At 56.5% G+C, this 25,338-nt stretch overlaps 1 protein-coding gene across 1 annotated transcript; it reads right to left on the reverse strand.

Moving 5' to 3' along the window:
- Positions 1–2,790: 2,790 nt before the first annotated feature.
- On the reverse strand, positions 2,791–16,302 carry LOC135999576 (scavenger receptor cysteine-rich type 1 protein M130-like). The gene is made up of 14 exons (XM_065653140.1): positions 16,236–16,302; positions 10,485–10,799; positions 9,202–9,510; positions 8,669–8,983; positions 7,823–8,149; positions 7,423–7,737; positions 6,761–7,075; positions 6,317–6,367; positions 5,918–6,232; positions 5,467–5,502; positions 5,044–5,181; positions 4,100–4,195; positions 3,274–3,426; positions 2,791–3,044 (listed from the first exon to the last, which is right to left on the reverse strand). The coding sequence occupies exons 1-14, from the start codon at positions 16,300–16,302 to the stop codon at positions 2,791–2,793; spliced, it is 3,006 nt and encodes a 1,001-aa protein (XP_065509212.1).
- Positions 16,303–25,338: the final 9,036 nt, after the last annotated feature.

The raw sequence follows: 25,338 nt of genomic DNA on the forward strand, positions 1-25,338 counted from the left end.
TGTGGTGGAGATGGCAAAGGGCACTGGCAAGGCTGGATGTAACCAAGAGAACCCAAGTCTTTGTCCCCTTGGCTATGGCAATCATCATGTTGTCCTCAGGCACTGGGGCACCTCATGGCCTCCTTGCACACCCCCAGGAAGGCTGGGAACTGTCACACCATTGTCCTTCACTCAGCATCACACAGCCCACATCCCCCTGCCCCAGGAAGAGCCCTGAGCAAGGGGTGAGGGACAGGATCTGCCTTCCCAGGGGCTGGGGGTCAGGCCTTGGCCCCTCTGCTTCATCCAACAAAACCAGGCTTTTCTCAGCACCTCAACTGCCTGCACATGACCCTTTGTTTATCTGCCATCATGGCCTCCAATTCTCTGCTCTAACGAGTCCCTGGGGAGGCTTTACTGGTACTTGTCCTCGGTGGAACTCATTAATACTTCAAGGTACTTAGTACTTATTTCTTCTGACTTTGACTTCTGGAAAGGTTTCTGCAATCTTTTCTCAGCACCTGAGGTTCAAGGACTCAGCACCAAATGCACCATGGGGTTCATTACATTGAAGAAAGCTCTAGGAAACCATGTCTTTTATTGTAATTGTCTTCTAGTATTGTACAGTTAATTGGAGGGGTTGCCTATTGTAGTTTTGGAGAGTGATTTCAAAAACCTTCTAATAAAAATTACTATTTTTTTTTTGTCAAAGGGTATAGTTTATTTTTTTTCAGTGTGGAGAAGAGGTGATTGCAGCATTATCTGATATTGATCCAGGGTCTCTCCTAAGGAGGTCTGGACTGGTTGGAGAAGCTGTCCCTTGAGGTCTGACACTGTGTGGACAACCTTGCTCCTCACCTCCCCAACGCCATCATTTCTCTCATTGGCCACCTGGGACTTGCATCCCTTTTCCTTACACCAGACTTCTCCACTGCAGTCTGCAGCTGGATGTTCGGGGCAGAGCTGAAGTAGCTCAGCTGGGAGAGCATCAGACTGAAGATCTAAAGGCCCCTGGTTCATCCCTGGGCTTTGCAATGATTTTCTCCCTCTGACATTTGCGGAGCCCATCTGCCTTCTTCCATCCTGCCCTGGCCCTCCTTGCTCCTCCAGCTCTTGCCACAGCACTGCCCATGCCCTGTAGCTGCAGATCTGTGGGTCAGAAGGAGCCTTCTTCTTGCACCACGAGTTCCCGCCTCTCCCTGGGCAGGAATCTCTATTCAGTTCTTTTTTGGGGTGGTGTCAGCTGTCCCTCCTTCTAATCAGCAATCAGGATCTCTCTTCTGTGAGGCCTCTGCAAAGACCCTGTCTCTCTCCTCTTTGTCATTCTCAATGGTGCACAGACTGCTTCCCTCATACACCTCCTTCCCTGGACCTCAGTTCCCAAACCGGAGCATCCTGACCACCGTCCCACCCAGTCCCAGGGCCGGGCACTCTCCTGAGCTGAGGTGTGAGTGGCAGCATCCTCTGTCTGGAGGTTTGTCACAGCTGGGCCTCTGATGTGCCAAGGACAGCTGGCAAAGCCGTGCTGAGCTTCGTCCCCTGGGGAGCGTGGGCACCGGTGTTGTTCAGTCGCACGCTGTCCTGAGCAGAGTTTTGTGCCTCCCCGCTTTGCCCTCCTGCTGCAATGTTTGATGAATCACAGACACGCTCCTCTCTGGGCATCAGCAGAGAGATACAAGCACAGGGGAATCTGTCTGAGGCCCCACATGAACATCCCTCTGCATCAGTTCCTCCCTGCTGCCAGGGCACAGGTCAGGACAGAAATACCAGCAGTGGCTCCCCTGGGGTCTAGCTTGGAAGTCACCAGCCATCACACTGGGACTCCCAAACAGCCCCAGCTCTACCACTGAATGTCATTTTTACTTTTACTTGCATTTCCTGAGCATTGCACAAGCTGCTGTGCTCTCCATCCTCTCAGCCCAGAGCCAGGGCTCACAGCACAAGTGTCTCAACTGTCCCCCGTTTCCATACCCAAATATTCCAGGGAAGTTGGGTTTTGTTGTGACTGAGAACAACTGAGAGGAGAGGGACAGACTTTATGTCCAAGCAAAGTTACTGTCTTTTCAGCTTTGAGAATGAGCTTGAAAATGTTTGGCTGCAGGGGTAGTGCCTGCATGACTGTTACTGCTCCAAAAGAGTCCTTCTAGGTTGTTGCTGAGCAAGAACAGGAGAGTCATTGATGAAGACGGGCTTCGGGGACCCATGTGCCTCCTGACCATTGCGGGAGGAGATCTGTGGGCCATCATCACCTTTGCAGCCATCTGGAGTTTATAGGGCACCTTGACCACCTTAGGGTTCACTTCTGCGGGGTCACAGCCCACGACTTACCCTGATTGGCAGCTCTGTCATGGCCTCTGCGCTGTGGGACCAGCCTGGCCCAGGCAGAGCCTGGGGGAAAGAGCAGCTGGGAGATCTTGGGGTGAAGAAATGGGCACTGGGGTGCATCATGGCACCTATTAGAGAGCCATTTTGACTAGAAACTGCCTGTGACAAAGCGGGATGGGAACGTCTCTGTCAGCAGGATTATTCCACAGCGACCACGGGCTCTAGCAGCCCCACAGCCTGACCCCAAACCTGTTGTCCCTGAGACAAACCCCTTCCCCACCGCCATGTCTTTCTTCTCTGCTGCCCCTGATCAAACTCAGGAAGATTTCCTGATGCATGGGCAGACACAAACCAGATCCCGGCTAAAGTCCACTGAGACTTTTAATGAGAACAAATATGATGCACAGTGTAAAAACAGGGAAAAAATGGAGGAAACTCTGGGCTGTTTCTGCTGCCCATGGGCAAAGGGAGACAGTTCCCCGGTGCTCACGGCTCTCCCAGCTGCACAGACCTCTCCTCCCTCCCGGCTGCACCCACCTGCACAGCAGGGATGGGCTCTCCTGGCCGGGGGCTCAGGGATTGCTGTGCACCCAGCTCTGTCACCGCCTTTGTGTCCTCACAAGGATGTGCCAGAGAGATCTCTTTAGCATCATCATAGCCCATGCTCCCCAGGGACAGGGATGAGGTGTCTCCTTCAGCTCCAGGGACCCCGGCACTTCTCTGGGAGCACAGGCTGCCCCCTGCAAGCAGCAATGCAGGACATTGCAGTTCACCCCATGGGGTCTGTGCACCACCTTCCTCCCTGCTCCTCACCACATTCAGCTCCTTCTTCCACCCTCCAGTCCCTCCATGGGAAACTCCTGGGGCAGGATTCCCCTTCCCAAGAGGTTTAGGTCTCAGTACAGCAGCAACTAGGGTGTGAGCAGGGATGGCATCCCAGGAACCAGCAGCGCTGAATTTCCCTCTTACCTCTGGGTGCATCCCTGGGTCCTGCTCCCTCCTCTGGCACCCTGGGCATTTCCCAAGCTCCCTGTCCAGGGCCATCGTCCTCCTCAGGGTGAGAAACCTCCCTGGCATCATCATAGCCCTCTGCTGGGTCATCCCCATGCAGAACAAGAACATCTGAAAAGAGAGGGGAGCTGGTGACAGTGAGAAGATACATCCTGCAGAGCAGAGGATGGGAGGCACTGGTGTTGGCAGCAGCACAGGAGACCCTCATGTCCTCCCCATCTGACAGTGACACTCAGTGACACCTCTGTCCATCACTTGTCTGCAGGCAGATCAGCCCCTTCCTGCTTCATTACCTGGTGCTGATCCCAGACCATCCTCCTCCTCACGGTACCCAGGGTAGGGCTGCAGCTGGGTCAGGGACTGCTCTGAAGAGGAGCCTGGAGAGATGTGCAGCGGGTGTTATGGAGCGAGCCCACTGATGTGGCTCATGGCCAGTGCTGCTGGGGAAGGGGGACCCACAGAGCTGGGGCTGCATGGGGAGGAGGGCTGGGAATTCACCCTGTTCCCCTGGGACAAGCTCTGTCTCAGGAGTGCTCCCAGAGCTGCCCCAGGACAGCTCATCCCTCACTGGTCAAGTGGGGTGCAGGGGCAGGAAGAGAGGGGCTGCCCAGCTGCGATCAGCAAAGCTGGTTGGGAGGCAGCTCCTCTCCTGGGCCCAGGACCTGGGTGCTCTCCCCACAGACCACACAGCCCCAGCACTGCAGGGACCACGGGCTGGGGGCTTCAGAGGGTCAGCCCTGGGGTGGGCCAGGGGAAAGGGTCCTGCAGATGTGCCCACACCCACCTGAGCGACCAAACCTCGCCTGCTTCTCCTGCACTGGGCTGTAACCGATCTCCTCATACACAGCCTCGGGGAAGAGCTCCTGGGCTGTCCTGGAGCCTGGAGACAGAGGCAGGGCTGGCACAGGGATAGGCAGAGAGGCGATGGGACCCCACTGTGCCCCCCCAGACCTGTTCCTTGGCCCAGCCCAGGACTGCTCCAACAGCACAGCCCCACTGTGCTGTCCAGGAACAGCTGCCACATCCCCAGTGAGGGCCACATCACTGTGGAGATGATCTGGGGCAGCATCACACCCTTGGAGACAGCGCCCAAGCCCCTCTGGCCCCTGGGTCATCCCCCCTTGTCTGACCCCAGAGCAGCTCACATGTTTCCTCTCCACCTGGAGCTGACCCCTGTCTGCCCCATGAGTCCATAGTAGGGCCCCAGCCTTACCAAGGGCAGGCAGGGCTGGGCAGAGGGTCAGCCTGGGGCCTGACACCGTGGAGATGGGCCCTGCTGCTCTGTGTTCCTCCTGTCTTCTTGTTTGCCCCAGGGCACCCTCCAGCACTACCCAGAGCACTGCCAGCCTTGGCCACCTCCACCAGGATAACATCTCCTCCAGGATAACATCTCCCCAGGACAACATCTCCCACAGGATAACATCTCCTCCACGATAACATCTCCCACAGGATAACATCTCCCAAAGGATAGCATTTCCCCCAGGATAACATGTTCCCTGGTCCTGCTCTGCCATTTCTCTCCTTGCCCCATCTCTTGCTCCCACCACCTCTCGGCTCTCTCCACCCTTTGCTGCTGGTGCCCTATGGCCAGACAGTCAATGAGGTGCGTGGAACAGGTGGCAGCACACAGTCTCATCCCCTCAGCTCTGTTTGTGCCCCTTACTGACCCCCCGCAGCACCCACAGCCCTTCCAGGAGGCATCACTGGGACCTCTGTGGAAGGACCCACCTCTGCGCCCAGCCCTGGCTCTGAGCACTTGCCCGGCCAGCAGGGCCAGGAGCAGGCAGAGAAGGGCCCCCAGGATGATGCAGATGATGACGGGCACTGAGATCCTCCCACTGAGAGTCGGACGGCCCCGGGTGGGATCTGCATGGGCAAGAACATGGAAGAACAGCACCAGCCTTGGGAGAGGTGGAGGCAGCACCAGTCCTGACCCCCATCACACAAGGCAGCAGGCAGTGGAGGGCCCAGGGGGAGAGTGATGGAGAAGCTTCCACCCTGCTGAGTGCATTACAGCCCTCCTCAACCCCCACACAAACACCCCAGTGCCTCCTCCTGGGAGTTTCACACTCCAGCAAGGAGCCCCTTCCACCCAGCTGTGGGTCAGAGTCTGGCCCTGGGATACCCAGCCCTGGGGGGAGGACAAGTTACCTGCTTGGGGTGGGGATGCTGCTGTCCTGGGTGCAGCTGCAGAGGAGGAAAAGGAGAGCTGGGCTGAGAGGGTGGGAGTGCACGTACCAGGGAGCCTCCCCTCCACACACCCATGTGTGTCTGTAGGTGTTCCTGACACATCCTGCCCAAAATGCCCCTCCTGTAGTGCTAGAAAGGGACCCAGGACAGGGCCCGTGGCCTCTGCTCTGGGTGGCAGGCAGGGTGGCACAGGCAGCCCAGGGGATGGCCCTGGAGCTGCAGGGCCCCATGGGCAGTGGCCCAAGGACATCCAGTTCCACCGAGGCTGCTCCCTGCGTGGCACCAGCCTGCTGCACCCCACAGGAACATTCCTGCTCTCGGGAGCTCAGGGGCTGTGCCAGGACCAAGTGGGTGAAAGGCCTTCCCCAGTTCCCTGCCAATACCCGAGCAAGGGGTCCCAGCCCCAGCTCACCCGAGCAGCGCACGGCAGCATCTTCCTTATGCCGGCAAGCACGTCCGTCCCCAGGCCGGGCCCAGCAGTCCTGCAGAGACGACTCCGTCCCCCGGCACTCCACCCGCTCCAGCCAGATGGGGCCTTGCCCCACCCCAAAAGCAGCCTCACGCAGGGCAGACACCGCGGGGCCACAGCCCAGCTGCCTGCACGCCACCTGGGCATCCCGCATGTCCCAGGAGTCATCGCACACTGTCCCCCAGGAGCCGTGATGCCAGAGCTCCACTCTGCCCGAGCACCCGTCCTCGCCTCCCACGGCACGGATCTTCTCCCTGTCTGGAGAAGGCAAAGAGCTGCCATGGCACTCAGACAGCAGAGCCCTGCCAGGCAAGAGGAGCACACAGAGGAGCAGCTCCCTACCTGTGCAGCTGGTGGAGTTGGGGCACGGGGCCAAAGGCTCTGGGGGCATTTCTGGGCGTCTCCCTGAGGAAGGAAACACTGTGGTGAAGGGGCTGGCTCGGGGATTGTGCAGAAGATAGCGGGGCTTAGCTCTGGTCATGCCTGTGTGTGCCATCTTGGTCACAGAGCAGCAGGGGGTGTCCATGGAGGGGAGGCTCCTCTGAACCCCATCTGGTCTCTGCTGAGACCTCACTTGGAGATGTCACTGCCTCCTCCAGGCACTGCTGGGTGGCAACTGCTGCTGGACGTGGGGGGCTCTGAGAGCTGTGGTCACTTTTGTGCCACCAGCAGCAGAAGAGTCTGACATGGAAATGAAAACCCCTCCAAGCTCTTTCTCTGCATTTGGCTGTGCCCAGAGGGGAGCAGAAGCTGGGGTGACACCGGACCCGAGTGGCTCAGAATTACCATTGCAGGTGATGTAGGTCTCATCTCGCAGGTCATCGCATGACTGTGGGTCCCAGGGAGCAGAGGGACACTGCCAAAAAGAGTTGTTTTTCTCCCCACACTGCACGTAATCCAGCCAGGCAGGGCCAAACACCCTGCCATAGGACAGGTCTGTTTCCAGGGATCCTCCATCCCCACAGCCCAGCTCCTTGCATGCCAGCGACACCGTGTCAGGAGTCATCGCGTTGGAGCAAACACTCCCCCACGTCCCGTTGTAGAAGACCTGCAGGCGCCCGGAGCAGCCGTCACTGTTCTCCAGCCTCAGGGCCATGAACTCTGGGAGGAAAGGCAGCAAGAGGAACAGGCTGGTCTGGGGCTGTGGGAGCCAGGACGCCTCTGCACTCCCCAGGCCGCCAGGCAGGCAGGGCAGGGTCAGCAAGTCCCCCTTGCAGCCAGGGCAGAGAGAAGTCCCTGATGGACACACAGCCCTGCTCTCCCCACTCACCCTGGGGGACAGCTGAGCTCCCCGGGGACCCCAGTGGGACTGAGGGCACCCGTGCATGGGTGTCCATAGGCTGGGCTCAGGCAGGGGCTCAGCCAGGGACAGCCTTGGCCATGCCCGGCTTTCCCTGCATCCCAGCCTCTCCAAGAGCCAGGATCCCAGCACATCTCCCAGCACAGACCTGAGCAGATGACGCCCGCGTCCTCTTTGTGCCCGCAGTCGTGCTGCCCCCAGGGCCCGGCAGCGCAGTCCCAGAGAGCAGCTTCGGACCCAGAGCAGTTCACACCGTCCAGCCAGATGTGCCCGGAGCCTTCTCCGAACCGAGCAGAGTCGGCCACCTCCACCGGCCCTCCACAGCCCAGCTGGTGGCAAACGACGGTGGCATCAGACAAGTCCCAGCCATCGTCACAGACGGTCCCCCAGCTGCCCTGGTAGTAGATCTCCACTCTCCCTGCGCAGCGCCCGGACCCGTTCACCAGCCGGACCCGCCGGCTCCCTGCAGTGGGGAGAAACCCCAGGTGCTGTCAGGGGGTGGCTGCCCCCCCACTCCATCATCTGGGGGCTCGTGCAGCTCCGCTCACCCCAGCAAATGACTCCCACGTCCTCCACAACCCCTCCCAACAGGGCTCTCCCGGGCAGGGAGGTGTTGCAGAGGGTCAGGCTGGCCTCGTGCCCTGCGCATCGGACCCCTCGCAGCCCCACGGGGCCCGTCCCTCGCTCAGGCTTTGGGGGGTTGTAGGCTTTTTCTGCCTCTCCACACCGCAGCTGCCGGCACACCACGCTGGCCTCCTGCACGTCCCACTGGTCGTCCAGGACTCTGCCCCACGTCCCGCGCTGGAAGATCTCCACTCGCCCGTCGCACCGGCTCCCTCCGCCCACCAGCCGCAGGGATGCAGAGTCGGCTGGGCCTGGGGACAGCAGAGGAGCCACAGCCATCAGCGGCACCGGGCAGCACGGCAGCCTCCAGGGAGGAGGGCAAGGGGGGATTGTCCGACCAGACAGGACAAGATTGAGCCCTGTGCTGACGAGAAGCCAGGGCAAAGCCCAGGCCCTGTCTGCAGCTCACACCCAGGTCTGCTGCTGCTGGGTGGTGGGATGGGGCTCTGCAGGGCTCTCTGTGGGGATGGGATGTGGCTGTCTGCAGCCACAGGGATGGAGCAGAGCCCCACCGACCTGTCCTGGGCTCATCCTATGGAACACAGGCCTGGCCGTGGTGCTGGGGCCTGAGGCGCTGCCCTGGGGACAGGTGTCTGCCTCTGTTCAGACCTCAGCTCTCCCAGAGCAGAGCGGTCAGTCTGACCAGGGAAAGCCCCCCAGGGATCCTCCAGGGAGAAATTCAGCCTGGCGCTGTCATGGGACCCAGCTTTGGGTGGCCATGTCTCCCACAAAGGGAAGCGGAGCTAATGCACCATTTTCCCAGCACTCACCTGAGCAAATGACAGCAGCGTTGTTCCCGTGGGAGCATGGGGAGGCCCCCAGGGTGGTCACTGGGCACTGTCCCAGGTGGGCTTCAGTCCCGTCACAGTGGAACAAGTCTCTCCAGACAGGGCCGGTTTCTCTCCCAAAATACTCTCCTCCAGGAATGGACTCAGCAAACCCACAGTGGAGTTGATGACACAGAACGTGGGCATCTGAGAGATCCCAGCGGGAGGCACAGAGGGTCCCCCAGGTCCCCAGCACCTGGACCTCCACCCTCCCTGCACACGCTGTGCTGCCATTCACCAGCCTGAATGCTGTGTACTCTGGGGACAGAGGAGGAGAGAGGGTGGGTTGGTGCTTTTGTAGCCTCGGCAGCCAGTGGAGAGTCCAAAGGGACAGATGCCTTTCTCCTTGTGCATGGTTTTCATGCTGTAGACAGTACAATGATCCCTCCTGTCCTACACCCACCCAGCCTGGTTCTTCCTCTGTTCGCAAGCCCTGGCACAGCCCCAGTGTTCAACACCCCACCCTTTGTCCTTACGTGTGCAGCTGACAGCAGCGCTGTTCATCTGGGTGCAGGCCTGGTCCCAAGAGGGCCCCGTGGGGCAGGAGGACAGGAGGGACTCATTCCCCACACACTGCAGCTCTCCATCCCACATGGGACCAACCCCTTCTCCAAAGTGACCTCCTCCAGACACAGGCAGGGCCACGCCACACTGCAGCTCCCTGCAGACCACCTCGGCAGCTTTGGGGCCAAAGTGGGAATCACAAACAGTTTTCCACTGGTCCCCATCACGGATGTCCACACGTCCTGAGCAGCGGCTCTTCCCTTCCACCAGGTGGAAAAATCCTGGAAAAATACACCAAACAACCTGGGAGTTCCCAGAGCCCTCTGTCAGTTACATGCCCATGTCCCACATCACCTCCGAACAAGCTGTGGCCAAAGTGCCCATTGCACATCCCAGAGGAAGCTGTTGGGGAAGGGCTGGTGCCAGAAACACATCCAAGACTCCTCCCTCCCTTGTCTACACCACCAGAGCACCTGAGGTGTGTGTCTGCCACACACTCACAGCCACAGGTGCTGCTCACACAAAGGGCTCCCACACAAGCTCCTCTGTGCTGCCTGGCACGGTCCCCCCAGCACCGCAGCCATGTGAGCAGTTGGGGTCCAGGAGAACTGGCCCAGATGATGACAAAGATGCAGCTGCTCAGCCCCTGCAGAGCTTGGGCCAGGCAGGACCATCATCACCTGCGTACAAACAGAAGCTCCTTCTGATCCCAGGAGTGTTCCTGGGTGTTGGGAGGTTCCATTTTAGGTGGGAGATGTCCCAGAGCACAGAAATGGAGCAGCTGTTATCATGGCTGGTGCTTTCCAGAGCCCTCCCCTGCCTGCTCGAGGGGGATGTTCTCACCCAGGGACACCGTGCTCTGCCCAGGGGTGCACAGGTCCCAGGCCAATGGCCAGGCAGGGGGCAGGAGACCCGCATGTCCCCCTGGCCTCACGCTGCCTCAGAGGATGACAGCAGAAGAGACGAGAGTCAGTAAGTGCTGGCAAAGACCCTGTTTCATGGGTCAGGGTGGGGAGCTGTGGGCAGGCAGGAGGGGTTGGGCAGCTGGTCAGTGCTGCCTGCATGGGATCCTGTCCCCACAGGGATGTCACAGCTTTCCCCAGGGACCAGTTACACCAGCAATGACAGTCCCAGCTCAGCAGCATGACTGGCCACACTAGGCCCAGATCTACCATGTTTGTTTTTTGCTGAGAGCACCGACATGTCACTTCTTGCATCCCAGGCCCAAAGTTAGTTATTTAGGCTGACCCCTTACCTGAACACGTCACTCCAGCATCGAGATTGTGACCACAGTCATGTTCACCCCATCCTGCATGTGTGCAGTCAGACAGGGCAGATTCGGTGCCTTTACAGCCGACATCATCCATCCAAATGGGGCCAGATCCTGCCCCAAAGTGTCCATACTGAGGAGCTCCAACAGCAGACCCACAGCCCAGCTGCTTACAAACCACTGCTGCATCGTTCATGTCCCAGTAGTTACCACACACAGTCCCCCACTGTTCATGCTGTTTCACCTCCACTCTACCAGCACAGCGCCTGCCGCCATCCACCAGCCTCACCTCCGCAGCACCTTCAAACACTGACACAGGACCAGTCAGATCAGCGTCAAGCCGCAGCACTGTGGCTGTCAGAGTGGGAGTCCCCTCCCCTCCAGACTGTCCCCAATATGGTGCAGAGGTCCTTTGTATCCCCACGGGATGTGCAAGGCTGGGGTGAAGAGCTCCAGCCCTGCTGGGACATTTGTGACCCCAGAGCTTTCAGCACGTCCTTCTACCATAACAGACCCTTCAAGCTGCCCCTGGCTCAGAACCAGCTAGAGCACCCACTCCTCCCAGGCCAGCACCCTAGGAAGAGACCTGTACCCAGGGATTCCCAAGCACCCGCTGCTGTTTCTCCCAGGGTCCCCAGCTGCCGTGGACCACAGTCTGCCCCGGGCACCTCCCACATCATCATCTCAGGCCCTTGTGTAACCACTGTGGAGAAACATGTTGATCCCAGGGTGCCCTCCCAGCCCATGGCCCCTCTTTGTCCTTGGGCATCAGCCCAGCCCTGCCCTTCTCTATGATCCCCAGGAACATCACGCCTTTGTCAGCCTGTGGGAACAGATGCCCCAGTTCCCTTGTCTCCACAAGCACCAACTGTCCCCTCCTCAGGCCGGAGCTCACCCCAGTGTTCAACACCCCACCCCGAGTCCTTACGTGTGCAGCTGACAGCAGCGCTGTTCATCGGGGTGCAGGCCTGGTCCCGGGAGGACCCCGTGGGGCAGGAGGACAGGAGGGACTCATTCCCCACACACTGCAGCTCTCCATCCCACATGGGACCAACCCCTTCTCCAAAGTGACCTCCTCCAGACACAGGCAGGGCCACGCCACACTGCAGCTCCCTGCAGACCACCTCAGCAGCTTTGGGGCCAAAGTGGGAATCACAAACAGTTTTCCACTGGTCCCCATCACGGATCTCCACACGTCCTGAGCAGCGGCTCTTCCCTCCCACCAGACGGAAAAATCCTGGAAAAATACACCAAAGAAACTGGGAGTTCCCAGAGCCCTCTGGCACTTACATGCCCACGTCCCACATCACCTCCAAGCAAGCCCTGGCCAAAGTGCCCATTGCACATCCCAGAGGAAGCTGTTGGGGAAGGGCTGGTGCCAGAAACACATCCAAGACTCCTCCTCCCCTTGTCGACACCACCAGAGCACCTGAGGTGTGTGTCTGCCACACACTCACAGCCACAGGTGCTGCTCACACAAAGGGCTCCCACACAAGCTCCTCTGTGCTGCCCGGCACGGTCCCCCCAGCACCGCAGCCCTGTGAGCAGTTGGGGTCCAGGAGAACTGGCCCAGATGATGATGAAGCTGCAGCTGCTCAGCCCCTGCAGAGCTTGGGCCAGGCAGGACCATCATCACCTGGGTTCCACCAGAAATGCACTCTGCTCCCAGGAGTGTTCCTGGGGTGTTGGGAGGTTCCTTTTAGGTGGGAGATGTCCCAGAGCACACATATGGAACAACTGCTATCATGGCTGGTGCCTGTCCAGAGTCCTCCCCTGCCTGCTCGAGGGGGATGTTCTCATCCAGGGACACTGTGCTCTGCCCAGAGGTTCACAGGTCCCAGGCCAATGGCCAGGCATGGGACAGGAGACCCACATGTCCCCCTGGCCTCATGCTGCCTCAGAGGATGACAGCAGCACGGACGAGAGTCAGTAAGTGCTGGCAGAGACCCTGTTTCATGGGTCAGTGTGGGGAGCTGTGGGCAGGCAGGAGGGGTTGGGCAGCTGGTCAGTGCTGCCTGCATGGGGTCCTGTCCCCACAGGGCTGTCACAGCCCCAGTGATGTCCCAGGACCAGTCTGTGCACGCAGTGATGCAGAAGAAGCAGCCAGAGTCAAGCAGCTGCTAATCTCCTAAAGCCTCACAGAGCAGGACCACACAGCCAAGCCTGGGGTTGGGCAGCGAGGGGCCGTGTGCCGCCTGTTCCTCTGCCCAGGGCCCAGCGCTCGTGCTCTCTGAAAAGTCCCTCCAAGGCCATTGATGTACACGTGTCCCTGAGGGGGAACATCCCAGCGTGATCAGCCCTCTCATGCTCTTCTTACAAGGTGTGGGGTGCCGGCATGTTCCCTCTTGGTGTTTCCAGCTCAGGGATCCTCAGCCTTGTTGGCTGGGATCTCGCAGAATGAGTGAGGACTGACAAAGACCAGCAGACACTCCAGGGCAGGATGGAGGATTCATGTGCAGCCCAAGACACCAACTGAGGTGGGGCTGAGACACTGTGGCAGGGTTAGTTCACCCTGGGGTAGGTTCCCTCTGGGCTTTCCCAGGGACTGGGAACATGAGCAATGACAGTCCCAGCTCCGCAGTTGGACCAACATCACTGGCACGTTCTCTGGCTCATGCTTTTTGTTCCCTGAGGGCACAGCCAGGTGCCTTCCCCCATCCCAGCCCCAAAGGTGAAGAACAGGCTGACCCCTTACCTGAACACGTCACTCCAGCATCATGAATGTGCTCACAGTAATGTTCACCCCATCTGGCATGTGTGCAGTCAGACAGGGCAGATTCGGTGCCATTACAGTCGACATCACTCATCCAAATTGGGCCAGATCCTGCCCCAAAGTGTCCGTACTGAGGAGCTCCAACAGCAGACCCACAGCCCAGCTGCTTACAAACCACTGCTGCATCGTTCATGCTCCAGTAGGCACCACACACAGTCCCCCATTGTTCATGCTGTTTCACCTCCACTCTCCCAGCACAGCGCCTGCCGCCATCCACCAGCCTCACCTCTGCAGAACCTTCAAACACTGACACAGGACCAGTCAGATCAGCGTCAAGCCCCAGCACTGTGGGTGTCAGGGTGGGAGTCCCCTCCCCTCCAGACTGTCCCCAATATGTTGCCAGAGGTCCCTTGTATCCCCATGGGCTGTGCAAGGCTGGAGTGAAGAGCTCCAGCCCTGCTGGGTCATTTATGTCCCCAACGTTTTCGGCGCTTCCTTCCACCATAACAGACCCTTCAACCTGACCCTGGCCCAGACCCAACTAGTGCACCCACTCCTCCCCAGCCAGCACCGTGACAAGAGACCTATCCCTAGGGATTCCCAAGCACCCGCTGCTGTTTCTCCCAGGGTCCCCAGCTGCCATGGACCACAGTCCGCCCTGGGCACCTCCCAGATCATCATCTCAGGCCTTTGTGTATCCGCTGTGGAGCAACATGTTGATCCCAGGGAGCCCTCCCAGCCCTTGGCCCCTCTTTGTCCTTGGGCCTCGACCCAGATCTGCCGTTATCAATGATCCCCAGGAAGGTCACGTCTCTGCCAGCCTGTGGGAACAGATGCCCCAGTTCCCTTGTCTCCACAAGCACCAACTGTCCCCTCCTCAGGCTGGAACTCACCCCAGGGTTCAACACCCCACCCCGAGTCCTTACGTGTGCAGCTGACAGCAGCGCTGTTCATCTGGATGCAGAACTGGTCCCTGGAGGACCCCGTGGGGCAGGAGGACAGGAGGGACTCATTCCCCACACACTGCAGCTCTCCATCCCACATGGGACCAACCCCTTCTCCAAAGTGACCTCCTCCAGACACAGGCAGGGCCAGACCGCACTGCAGCTCCCTGCAGACCACCTCAGCAGCTTTGGGGCCAAAGTGGGAATCACAAACAGTTTTCCACTGGTCCCCATCATGGATCTCCACACGTCCTGAGCAGCGGCTCTTCCCTCCCACCAGACGGAAAAATCCTGGAAAAATACACGAAAGAAACTGGGAGTTCCCAGAGCCCTCTGTCAGTTACATGCCCACGTCCCACATCACCTCCAAGCAAGTTTTGGTCTAAGTGCCCATTGCACATCCCAGAGGAAGCTGTTGGGGAAGGGCTGGTGCCAGAAACACATCCAAGACTCCTCCCTCCCTTGTCTACACCACCAGAGCACCCAAGGTGTGTGTCTGCCACACACTCACAGCCACAGGTGCTGCTCACACAAAGGGCTCCCACACAAGCTCCTCTGTGCTGCCCGGCACGGTCCCCCCAGCACCGCTGCCCTGTGAGCAGTTGGGGCCCAGGAGAACTGGCCCAGATGATGATGAAACTGCAGCTGCTCAGCCCCTGCAGAGCCAGCACTGCCTGCATGGGGTCCTGTCCCCACAGGGCTGTCACAGCCTCAGGGATGTCCCAGGACCAGCCTGTGTATGCAGTGGTGCAGAAGCAACAGCCAGAGTCAAGCAGTTGCTAATCTCCTAAAGCCTGGCAATGCGGGACCACACAGCCGAGCCCTGGGGTTGGTCAGCGAGGGGTTGTTTGCCGCCTGCTCCTCTGCCCAGGGCCCAGCGCTCGTGCTCTCTGAAAAGTCCCTCCAAGGCCATCGATGTATACAGGCTGACTGCTTACCTGAACATGTCACTCCAGCATCGTGAATGTGCCCACAGTGATGTTCACCCCTCCCTGCATGTTTGCAGTCAGACAGGGCAAATTCGGTGCCATTACAGCCGACATCATCCATCCAAATGGGGCCAGATCCTGCCCTAAAGTGTCCGTACCGGTGAGCTCCAACAGCAGACCCACAGCCCAGCTGCTTACAAACCACTGCAGCGTCGTTCATACTCCAGTGGTAACCACACACAGTCCCCCACTGTCCCTGGTGTTTCACCTCCACTCTCCCAGCACAGCGCCTGCCGCCATCCGCCAGCCTCACCTCCGCAGCACCTTCAAACACCAACACGGGATGAGTCAGGAGAGCACCGAGCCCCAGTGCTGCAGGTCTGGGGGAACCTCCTGCCCGCACTGAATCAGAGGTACCAGGGTGGGAGCCCCCTCCCCTCCAGGCTGTCCCCAGAGCAATGTGAGGGTCCCTTCTGTCCCCACAGCTGCGCAAGGCTGGGGGTACCCACGTCCAGCACTGCTGGGTCATTCTCCATCCCACCACACAAGGCACCTCTTCCCTCCCCAACAGCCACGTGCCCCCCACCCATGCCCACCCACACACTGCCCAGCCCTGCACTGGGCAGCAGCTGTCTCCAGCCCAGCACACCCTGAACAGTCCCGTGTACCCAGGGCTGCAGCTTCCCCTGCAAACCACCTGCCCCAGCACCATCCAAACCCGGCCCAGCCCCAGGGCTTTCCCTGTTCCCACTGAGACCATCCACAGGATCACACATCCCCTCCTCTCCTGGTGTCAGCCCAGCCCCTGCACTGGGCCAGTCCCCCCAGGAAGGACGTCTCCCCACTGCAGAAGTCCCCATCGTCTTCTCTCTGCGGGGCACAAACTGCTCTCGTGGGGTGAGGGCTCCCCTGGAACAAGGGGCGCTGAGCAGCACACAAACCCTCTGGGGCACGCCAGAGGTTGGCAGTGGCCTGGGAATCTCTGGGTGCTGCCATCACCAGTGAGGCCACCACTGGCTCCAGAGGCAGAGTGCTGGGAACAAGGGGGTCCAAAATGGTACCCCAGGACAGGGTGTCTGTGAATCCAGCCATCCTCAGGCTGGCCTGTCCCACTGGCCCTGGGCGGTGGGACAAGGGAGTCAGCACTTACCCCTGCACAGCTGTACCCAGAGGAGCAGCCACAGCGTCTGAGGGGACAGGAGTCCCTCTGCGCCCATCCTGAGCCTCCTGCCCTGATGGCGCATCCCTCTGTGCCACACTCCCTGCCACAGCTCCAGAGACTCGTGGGAACAATGATGACGGGAGGGCAATATATGTCTGCAGATGCCCCCCCAGCTACAGGAGGAGCCAATCGAAGCAGCAGCACCTTTTTAGACATTATCGGGAGCTATCTCCCCTCCGACACAGCCCAGTCCTCCAATGAACTTCTCCAGCGCCATTCATGACCATATATGAGGGACGGCTCCACTGCAGGTGTCACATCACTGTGCTGGTGGAACGTCACAGGACAGGGCTGGTTGTAGTGGGGCAAACAATTTTTTACTCCTTGAGCCCTGTGGTGGGGACGAGGAGCACTGAGCATGTCCTGTGACAGACTATCCAAGAGCTCGAGGTAGAGAGCGTCCAAACACTCCTGTGCTATAAGACCCATGGGGCTGCGACTGCACCGGGGCTGTGTCAGGAAGGGAAGGAAACAGCCCCTGTGACAGACCCCACAGTGCTGGGAGCAGCAGCTGGGAAAGGGCCTTAGCCCAGGGCAGAGCCCCATCCCAGGAGCACTGGCTCACCCACCGCTCCCTGGAGAGCCCACGGAAGGTCCCTCGCAGGAGCTGGAGCTGGGACACGTCCCTGTCCTGGCAGCAGACGTGCAGCCCAGGGGCTCAGACGCGTCCCTGCCTGTCAGTGTGTCACCGAGGGGCCGTTATTCCCCACGGGTGGATCAGAGCTGCAGCCTGCAGGTGCACAAACCACAGCCCCCGCGCTCCCCCCGCGGCGCCCGGGCAGGAAGTCTGTGGTTTCCTCCGGGCGCCGTGCCCGGGCACATCCCTGCGGTGCCCCCGAGCCACCCCCACCCCGACGGCTGCAGCCAGGGCTGCAGGGGCTGCTCCTTCGGCCTCGCAGACACGGGGCCGGGCAGCTCCGGTACCTCGTGGGGACCCTGTGACAGCACATGGACGGTCTGCACCGAGCTCCATGGCCATGGGGTGTCACCGGTGACGTGAGCACTGCACCCTCCTACTGCCAGTGCTGGGTGTGCATGGGTTATACTGACAGTGACCTCACAGCTCCTGCTGCCACCGCTGTGTGCTCATTGGTTACAATGACAGTGACCTCACACCCTCGAGTGCCACAGCTGTGTGCTCATTGGTTACACTGACAGTGACCTCACAGCTCCTACTTCCACCGCTGTGTGCTCATTGGTTACACTGACAGTGACCTCACACCTCTACTGCCACCGCTGTGTGCTCATTGGTTACACTGACAGTGACCTCACACCCTTGAGTGCCACTGCTGTGTGCTCATTGGTTACACTGACAGTGACCTCACAGCTCCTCCGGCCACCGCTGTGTGCTCATTGCTTACACTGACAGTGACCTCACACCCTCGAGTGCCACCGCTGTGTGCTCATTGGTTATACTGACAGTGACCTCACACCTCTACTGCCACCGCTGTGTGCTCATTGGCTATACTGAGGGTGACCACAAAGGTACGACTGGCATCGCAGTGTGCTCATTGGTTATACTGAGAGTGACTTCACAGCTCCTACTGCCACCACTGTGTGCTCATTGGTTACACTGACAGTGACCTCACAGCTCCTACTGCCACTGCTGTGTGCTCATTGGTTATACTGACAGTGACCTCACACCTCTACCGCCACCGCTGTGTGCTCATTGGTTATACTGACAGTGACCTCACACCTCTACTGCCACCGCTGTGTGCTCATTGGTTACACTGTCACACGTGTGTGTGCACTCTATGGACTTCTGCTGACAATGGTTCCAAAAAGCTGAATTTGGGTGGGGTATAAATATGGTTTTGTGACATCAGGAGCACCCAGACGAGCCATGTGTCTGTTCCTGGCCCATCTACTACTCAGCCACTGGTGATGTCATAATATCTATGTCTGATATGGGCCTGCTCCTGGTCTATTGGCTATTCAGACACCAATGACCGCAAAACCACCTACACATGCCATGGGCCTACTCCAGGCCTGTGAGCTACTCAGGGGTGACTGACTCAGACACCTGGTGACCTCCCCAGCACCTGTAAGGACGTGCACCTGGTCCTGGCCCATCAGCCATTCAGCCAGGACTGACATCACAAGTACATCCCAAGCCACGTTTCTCCCTCTTGCCTTCAGCTCCTCAGGCACCAGTGACCTGACCACGTCACATCCACCCACTTGCTGTCTGCTCGCCTGCGAGACACAAAGGCACAAGTGACCTCACAAGCTGTGACACAAACTGTGTGCCTGCGCTGGGCCTGTCAGCTGCTCGGGTGTCAGTGACCTGCAACCACTTACACAATCGCTGAGTCAGCTCCTGGCCTGTGATCTACTGAGACACCAGGGACCTCACCCACACAACCTATTTGCTCTGTGCACATGTTGGGGGTGACCCCATCTGGCAGCGCCCACCCAATCACTTGCTCAATTTCCAACAGCGGGATGGGGGAGGGAACTGGAAGGGCAAAAGCAAGAAAGAATATCTCATGGGTCAAGATAAAGACAATTTAATAAGTGGAGAAGTAATCACTCACAGCAGGAGATATATATGCTCAGCCTGTCTCTGAGCAAAGGATGTTCTGAAGAACACACCTGCCTCCTCAGTTCTATTGCTGACCATGATGTCATATGGTGTGGAATATCCCTCTGGTCAGTTGGGGTCAGCTCTCCTGGCTTCGTCCCCTCCAGCCTCTTGCCACCTGCAGCCTCCACACTGTTAGGGCAGAGGGAGAAACAGCGAAGGCCTTGAGGCTGTGCCAGTGCTGCTCAGCAACCGCTACAACATGAGTGTTGTCAAAGCTGTTCTGGGCACCATCAGCAGAGGCTGTGAACAAGAAAATTAGCTCCATCCCAGGGAGTACAATTTCCACCCCTTATTCCACACCACATGCACCCTGCTCAGGTCCTACAGTGTTCAAGACATTTACATCCACCACCACCTCCTTCCCCACCCCTTGACATCACACACGCAGCACACTGGGTTTGGTTGGTGTGGCTCAGGTGGACCTGGGCAAGTCCCATCACACTCCTGACTTCTCCCCTCACTCAGTCAGAGCAGTTTGGAACATTCAATCATGTTATGAACCTAAGGACAAGGAAACCTACTTATCACCAGCCTGCACCCCACAGTGGCCTTACAAGCAGCTGGGAGACCCACACGACCAGGGGGGTGCCTCTTTTTGCACCTCAACATCCGATTTGTGGTTTATGTGTTTATTGGCGACTTCTTCTGCTTCACGTTGTCTATTTTGAGATCCCCTTCAGGTCTTTTCCGTATTGTCCCCATGCACATGTTCTTCTGAAATTGACATTTTGTCCTGGTTTTCCATGTTCACAGACAGTTTGCCTGTGTCTCGCAGCACCCAGAAGAGCTCAGAGTCTGTCCCAGTAATCCCGCACAGCCCATCCTGCTAGTCTGGGCTGGGATGCGGGGGCCATACAGTCCGGCCCACAGGACTGGGCTTTTCTTTGTATGTGAAAGGATCTGTGCTGAGGGCCCCTCAGTGGCCTCCTGGGGGAGGACATAGCCCTTGGGCATGATCCAGCTTGTCTGTGTCCTCCCCACCTGATTGAAGTTCCTCCCCAGACATCTGTGGGCTGCTTCTGCACCAGGTAAAGTGGGGGATGTCGACCCATCCTTATACTTTTCTTTCTACTCTCATTTCAAATCTACTTCTTCATTCCATTAGATCTTATTAAAGAAGGCATTATCCATTTTATATGTACGTTATAATGGCTATGTATATTTAATTTCTCTGGTTTTATACATACGTATATATCTATATATGATGTGTATACTCTTATACACATGTACAGAGGCATATATACATTTTAAATACCATATTTATTCATAAATAAAACAAAATAAAATAAAATAGAATTAAAAAAAATACTGGCTGCTCATGGCTTGGACAGGCATACTCCTTGCTGGGTAAAGAACTGGCTGGAGGGCTGGGCCCAAAGAGTTGTGAACAGAGTCAGATCCAGTTGGTGGCTGGTCATGAGTGGTGTTCCTCAGGGCTCAGTATTGGGGCCAGTTCTGCTTAATCTCTTTATCAATGATCTGGACAATGGGATCAAGTGCACCCTTAGTAAGTTTGCAGATGACACCAAGTTGGGTGGGAGTGTTGATCTGCTGGAGGCTGGGAAGGCTCTACAGAGGGATATGGACTGGATGAAATGATGGGCTGAGGCCAGTTGCCTGAGGTTCAACAAAGCCAAGTGCCAGGTCCTGCACTAAAGTCATAACACCACCAGGTAACACTACAGGCTCGGAGAGGAGCAGCTGGAAAGCTGCCTGGTGGAAAAGGACCTGGAGCTGTTGGTCGACAGTGGCTGAACCTGAGCCAGCAGTGTGCTCAGGTGGCCAAAAAAGGCCAATGGTATCCTGGCTGGTATCAGCACTAGTGTGACCAGCAGGACTAGAGAAGCGATTGTTCCCCTGTCCTGGCCACTGGTGAGGCTGCAGCTCGAATCCTGGGGTCAGTTTTGGGCACCTCACAGCAAGAAAGACTTTGAGGTGCTGGAGTCAGTTACGAGAGGGACAACAAAGTTGATGAAGGGTCTGGAGCACAAGTCAGATGGGGAGCGGCTGAGGGAGCTGAAGCTGTTTAGCCTGGAGAAAAGGAGGCTGAGGGGAGACCTTATTGGTCTCTGCAACTACCTGAAAGGAGGTTGTAGTGAGGTGTGGGTCAGTCTCTTTTATCCAGGTAACAAGTGATAGAACAAGAGGAAATGGCCTCAAGTTGTGCCAGGGAATGACTGGGTATTAGAAAAGATTTCTTCATGAAAAGGGTTGTTGGGCATTTGAACTGGCTGCTCAGGGAAGTAGTTGAGTCACCATCTCTGGAGGGTTTTAAAAGACATGTAGAAATGGGGCTTAGGGACATGCTTTAGTGGTGGACTTGGCAGTGTTGGGTTTATGCCTGGACTCTATCATCTTAAAGGTCTTTTCTGACCTACGTGATTCTATGATTCCATCATTCTATTATTTTATGATTCTTCTGTGCTTGTACCTACACACAAATACAGATTTTCTCATATAAAAAGACAGATGACAGATATCTGATAAGATCAGTGCAAATTTGGCCATCTCAAATGGGCACATTACACTGAAGCTTTTTACCCTGCTTTTCTCCATCAGGCAAGTGTCGCCAAAACCTCAGAGTGGGATTCACTCTGTGCCAAGAGTAAGAAGTGGCATGGACAGTTATTGGCAGGGAGCTTTTGGGGCCCTGGGCTGTGTAAGACAAAAATAAAATGTTTCGAATGCTGTTAGGTTTCCATATGATGGAAATGTTGAGAACATTTTTTTTGTTTTAAGCAATAAAAAATAGAATGAAAGATGTAGAGTGAAAGACAAGTCTTATTGCAGATTTAGGCTTCAAATATATCTGGTGTTGTTAACCTCCTTCCTTTGTTTTGCCTTGTTTTACTATACTGATCTCTGGGGGATTTTATGTTCTGCCTTTGTTTGCAAAGGCAAGTGATCATAACACTGGGATGGGATGCAGTTACAGGGACAGGGGTGGGTGGTGCCAGTGTAGGTGCCCTGGGACCCTCTGCCCAGGCTCCAGCTGCAGCTTCCGAGGGGCTCTGGTCTCCAGCGAGTCCTCTGTGACAACGACCAGTCCAGACCTGGACTGCAGAGACACTGGCTCCTCTGGAGGTGGCCCTGGATACTTGTGGTCAGGCAATGGAGCGCGCCCTGAAAATGTGAGATATTTGCACACGTCTTTAAAAGCAGGAGCAGGAAATCATCAGCTGAAAAAATTAAATACCTTAAATAAAATATCAGTGTTTTCCCTTGAGAACAAAATGAGGCTTTTCAGCATGTGCATTTAGAGCAAGAGGAGAACTTCTCATCTTCCACTAGATTTGCCTTGCCAGCACTCTCTCTGTTAGGCTGTGCATCTGATTTCCCTCATCTTTCATGTATTTCCACCCATCCTAACTAAACTGACCATGTCTGAAGTCACATTTCCAGCAACTAATCTACACACAAGCACTTGCGATTGCTCTCTGGATTTCCCTTCCCCTTGCTCTTTGATCACTCAGACATCTCTCAACAATCCAGTTGCTGCTTTCAGCTTCAAGGAGGTAAAAGCTTCCTTGTCTTTCGGTAGTCTGTCTAATTCTGTCTTTAGCCAACTCTTTTATTGTGTTTATTTTGTAATTCATTTCTGCCTAAAATATTTTCTCATGGTTATGCCTTGTGAATGGTGAATCTCATTGGTGGCAGTTTGTCCTTGGCATACAGTTGAGGAGTGTGCTTTCTTTTAATCATGAATCTTATCAGTTTTATTTTGTTTGTTCAAAAGGAAAGAAAAGTCCCTCTTTGCCTGTGTGCAGCCAGGTCTCCAAGGAGAGCAGGTGGGAGCTGGTGCAAAGGAGGTGGAACATCCAGCTGCAGCCTGCAGTGGAGAAGTCTGGTGTAAGGAAAAGGGATGCAAGTCCCAGGTGGCCAATGAGAGAAATGATGGGGTTGGGGAGGTGAGGAGCAAGGTTGTCCACACAGTGTCAGACCTCAAGTGTCAGGCCTTCTCCAACCAGTCCAGACCTCCACAGGAGAGACCCTGGATCGATATAATACTGATAGAATATTTTCTTTAAACGGAAAAATTAATGAAATACACCCTTTAAAATAGAAAGACGCTTTTATTAGAAGCTTTTTGAAATCTTTCTACATAGTTACACCAAGAAAACTCTCTAATTCACTGTACAAGAGTAGAAGACAATTACAAGAAGAGACATGGTTTCTTAGAGCTTTCTTCAGTGTAATGAGCCCCATGGTGCATTTGGTGCTGAGCCCTTGAACCTTGCCAGAAGTCAGAGTCAGAAGAAAAAAGTACTATGTACCTTGAAGTATTAATGAGTTCCACTGAGGGCAAGTAGCAGCAAAGCCTCCCCAGGGACTCGTTAGAGCAGAGAATTGGAGGCCATGATGGCAGATAAACAAAGGGTCATGTGCAGGCAGCTGAGGTGCTGAGAAAAGCCTGGTTTTGTTGGATGAAGCAGAGAGGCCAAGGCCTGACCCCCAGCCCCTGGGAAGGCAGATCCTGTCCCTCACCCATTGCTCAGGGCTCTTCCTGGGGCAGGGGGATGTGGGCTGTGTGATGCTGAGTGAAGGACAATGGTGTGACAGTTCCCAGCCTTCCTGGGGTGTGCAAGGAGGCCATGAGGTGCCCCCAGTGCCTGAGGACAACATGATGATTGCCATAGCCAAGGGGACAAAGACTTGGGTTCTCTTGGTTACATCCAGCCTTGCCAGTGCCCTTTGCCATCTCCACCACAGGTTGTCCTACACTGTCCCACAGCTGCTTCTCTTTCCCTGCAGGCTGTAGACACCCATCTCATTTCCTCCCCTTGCTCTCACCCTGGTGTTTCCGTACATTGACTGATGTGTCTGCACTCCCATGCTCTGTTCCTCGAAACACAAGTTGGTGGACTGATCTCACGCTCCTTCTGGATGATTTCTTGTACCACAGCACTACCCTTTGAGGGTGGCAGTGTTCCTCTCCTCTACTGTAGAAAGGAGGACCCTGAAAACTACTGACCTGTCAGCCTCTTACCTGTGCCTGGGAAGAACATGAAACAGATCCTCCTAGAAGCTCTGCTATGGAACAGAGAATGGTGACTCAAGCACTCCCTGGGCAGCCTGTTCCACTGCTTCACAACCTTTTCCATGAAAAAATGCTTCCTAATACCAATTCTGAACCTTCTCTGGCACAACCTGAGGCCATTTCCTCTCATCCTATCACTTGCTACTCAGAAGAACACCAACACTCTTCATGCTACAACCTCTTTTCAGATAGTTGTAGAGAGGGAAAGGTCTCCCCTCAGCCTCCTGTTCTCCAGGCTAAACACCCCCAGGTCCCTCAGCTGCTCCTCAGAAGACTTGTGCTCCAGGCTCTCAACAGCCTTGTCCCCTCCTCTGCACTCACTCCAGCACCTCAGGGTCTTTTCTAAAGTGAGGGGCCCAAAACTGAACCGAGGATTCAACTTCTGGCCTCACCAGCGCTGAGTACAAGGGGATGATCACTGCCCCGGTTGTGCCTATTACACTATTCCTGATACAAGCCAAGAGTCCATTGGCATTTTTGGCCACCTGGGCACAAGCTGGCTCGTGTTCAGTCACTGTCGATCAACACCCCCAGGTCTTTTTCTGCCAGGCAGCTTTCCAGCCACACTTCCTCAAGCCTGTAGTCTTGCATGGGGTTGTTATGACCCAAGTGCAGGCCCTGGCACTTGGCCTTGTTACACCTCAGACAATTGACCTCAGCCCAATGAACCAGCTGCTCCATATTGGTCTGAAGAGCCTTCCTACCCTCCAGCAGATCAACACTCCCACCCAACCTGGTGTCATCTGCAAACTTACTGAGGGTGCGCTCGATGCCCTCATCCAGACCATTAATAAAGAGATTAAACTGGCCCCAATACTGAGCCCTGGGGAACACCACTCATGACCGGCCGCAACTGGATTTGGCTCCGTTCACCACAACTCTGTGGGCCCGGCCCTCCAGCCAGTTCTTTATCCATCACAGATACACCATCCAGGCCATGGGCTGCAGCTTCTCCAGGAGGATGCTGTGGGATACAGTGTCAAAGGATTTACTCAAGTCTAAGTACACAACATCCACAGCCTGTGTGGCGGATTCACTCCCCCACGACAGACTTTCCCTCATCTGCTAAGCCGGTCACCTTGTCATAGAAGGAGATCAGGCTGGTCAAGCGGGACCTGCCTTTCATAAATCATGCTGATTGGGCCCGATTGCTCATCTCCTATGTGTGACCTCACAGTCCCTTTCCCAGCCATGTTCCTGCTGTTGGCCTATCCCCTGCAGAGGCACAAGTGACCTCGCAGTCCCCTCCACAGCCATTGGCTTCCTACTGGCCTATGAGTTCCTGAGACACAGCTGAGCACATGGCATCGTACCCAGCCATCACCCTCCTTGTGGTCCAGTGTGTGAGCAGATAAAACTAAGCTGCTTTCATCAAATTTATCTAATAGATTTCCTATCAAGGGTTT

This window comes from Caloenas nicobarica, chromosome 29 (genome assembly GCF_036013445.1).
Source record: "Caloenas nicobarica isolate bCalNic1 chromosome 29, bCalNic1.hap1, whole genome shotgun sequence".
Classification (NCBI taxonomy): Eukaryota; Metazoa; Chordata; class Aves; order Columbiformes; family Columbidae; genus Caloenas; species Caloenas nicobarica.

What these genes read in the sequence shown, in the direction of transcription:
- LOC135999576 (XM_065653140.1), bottom strand. Translation starts at nt 16,302, where the DNA reads ATGGGCGCAGAGGGACTCCTGTCCCCTCAGACGCTGTGGCTGCTCCTC. An exon ending in GACCTACATCACCTGCAATG is followed by an intron (nt 6,368 to 6,760) that starts GTAATTCTGAGC and finishes GGAGACGCCCAG; the next exon opens with AAATGCCCCCAGAGCCTTTG. An exon ending in AGCATCCCCACCCCAAGCAG is followed by an intron (nt 5,182 to 5,466) that starts GTAACTTGTCCT and finishes TTGCCCATGCAG; the next exon opens with ATCCCACCCGGGGCCGTCCG.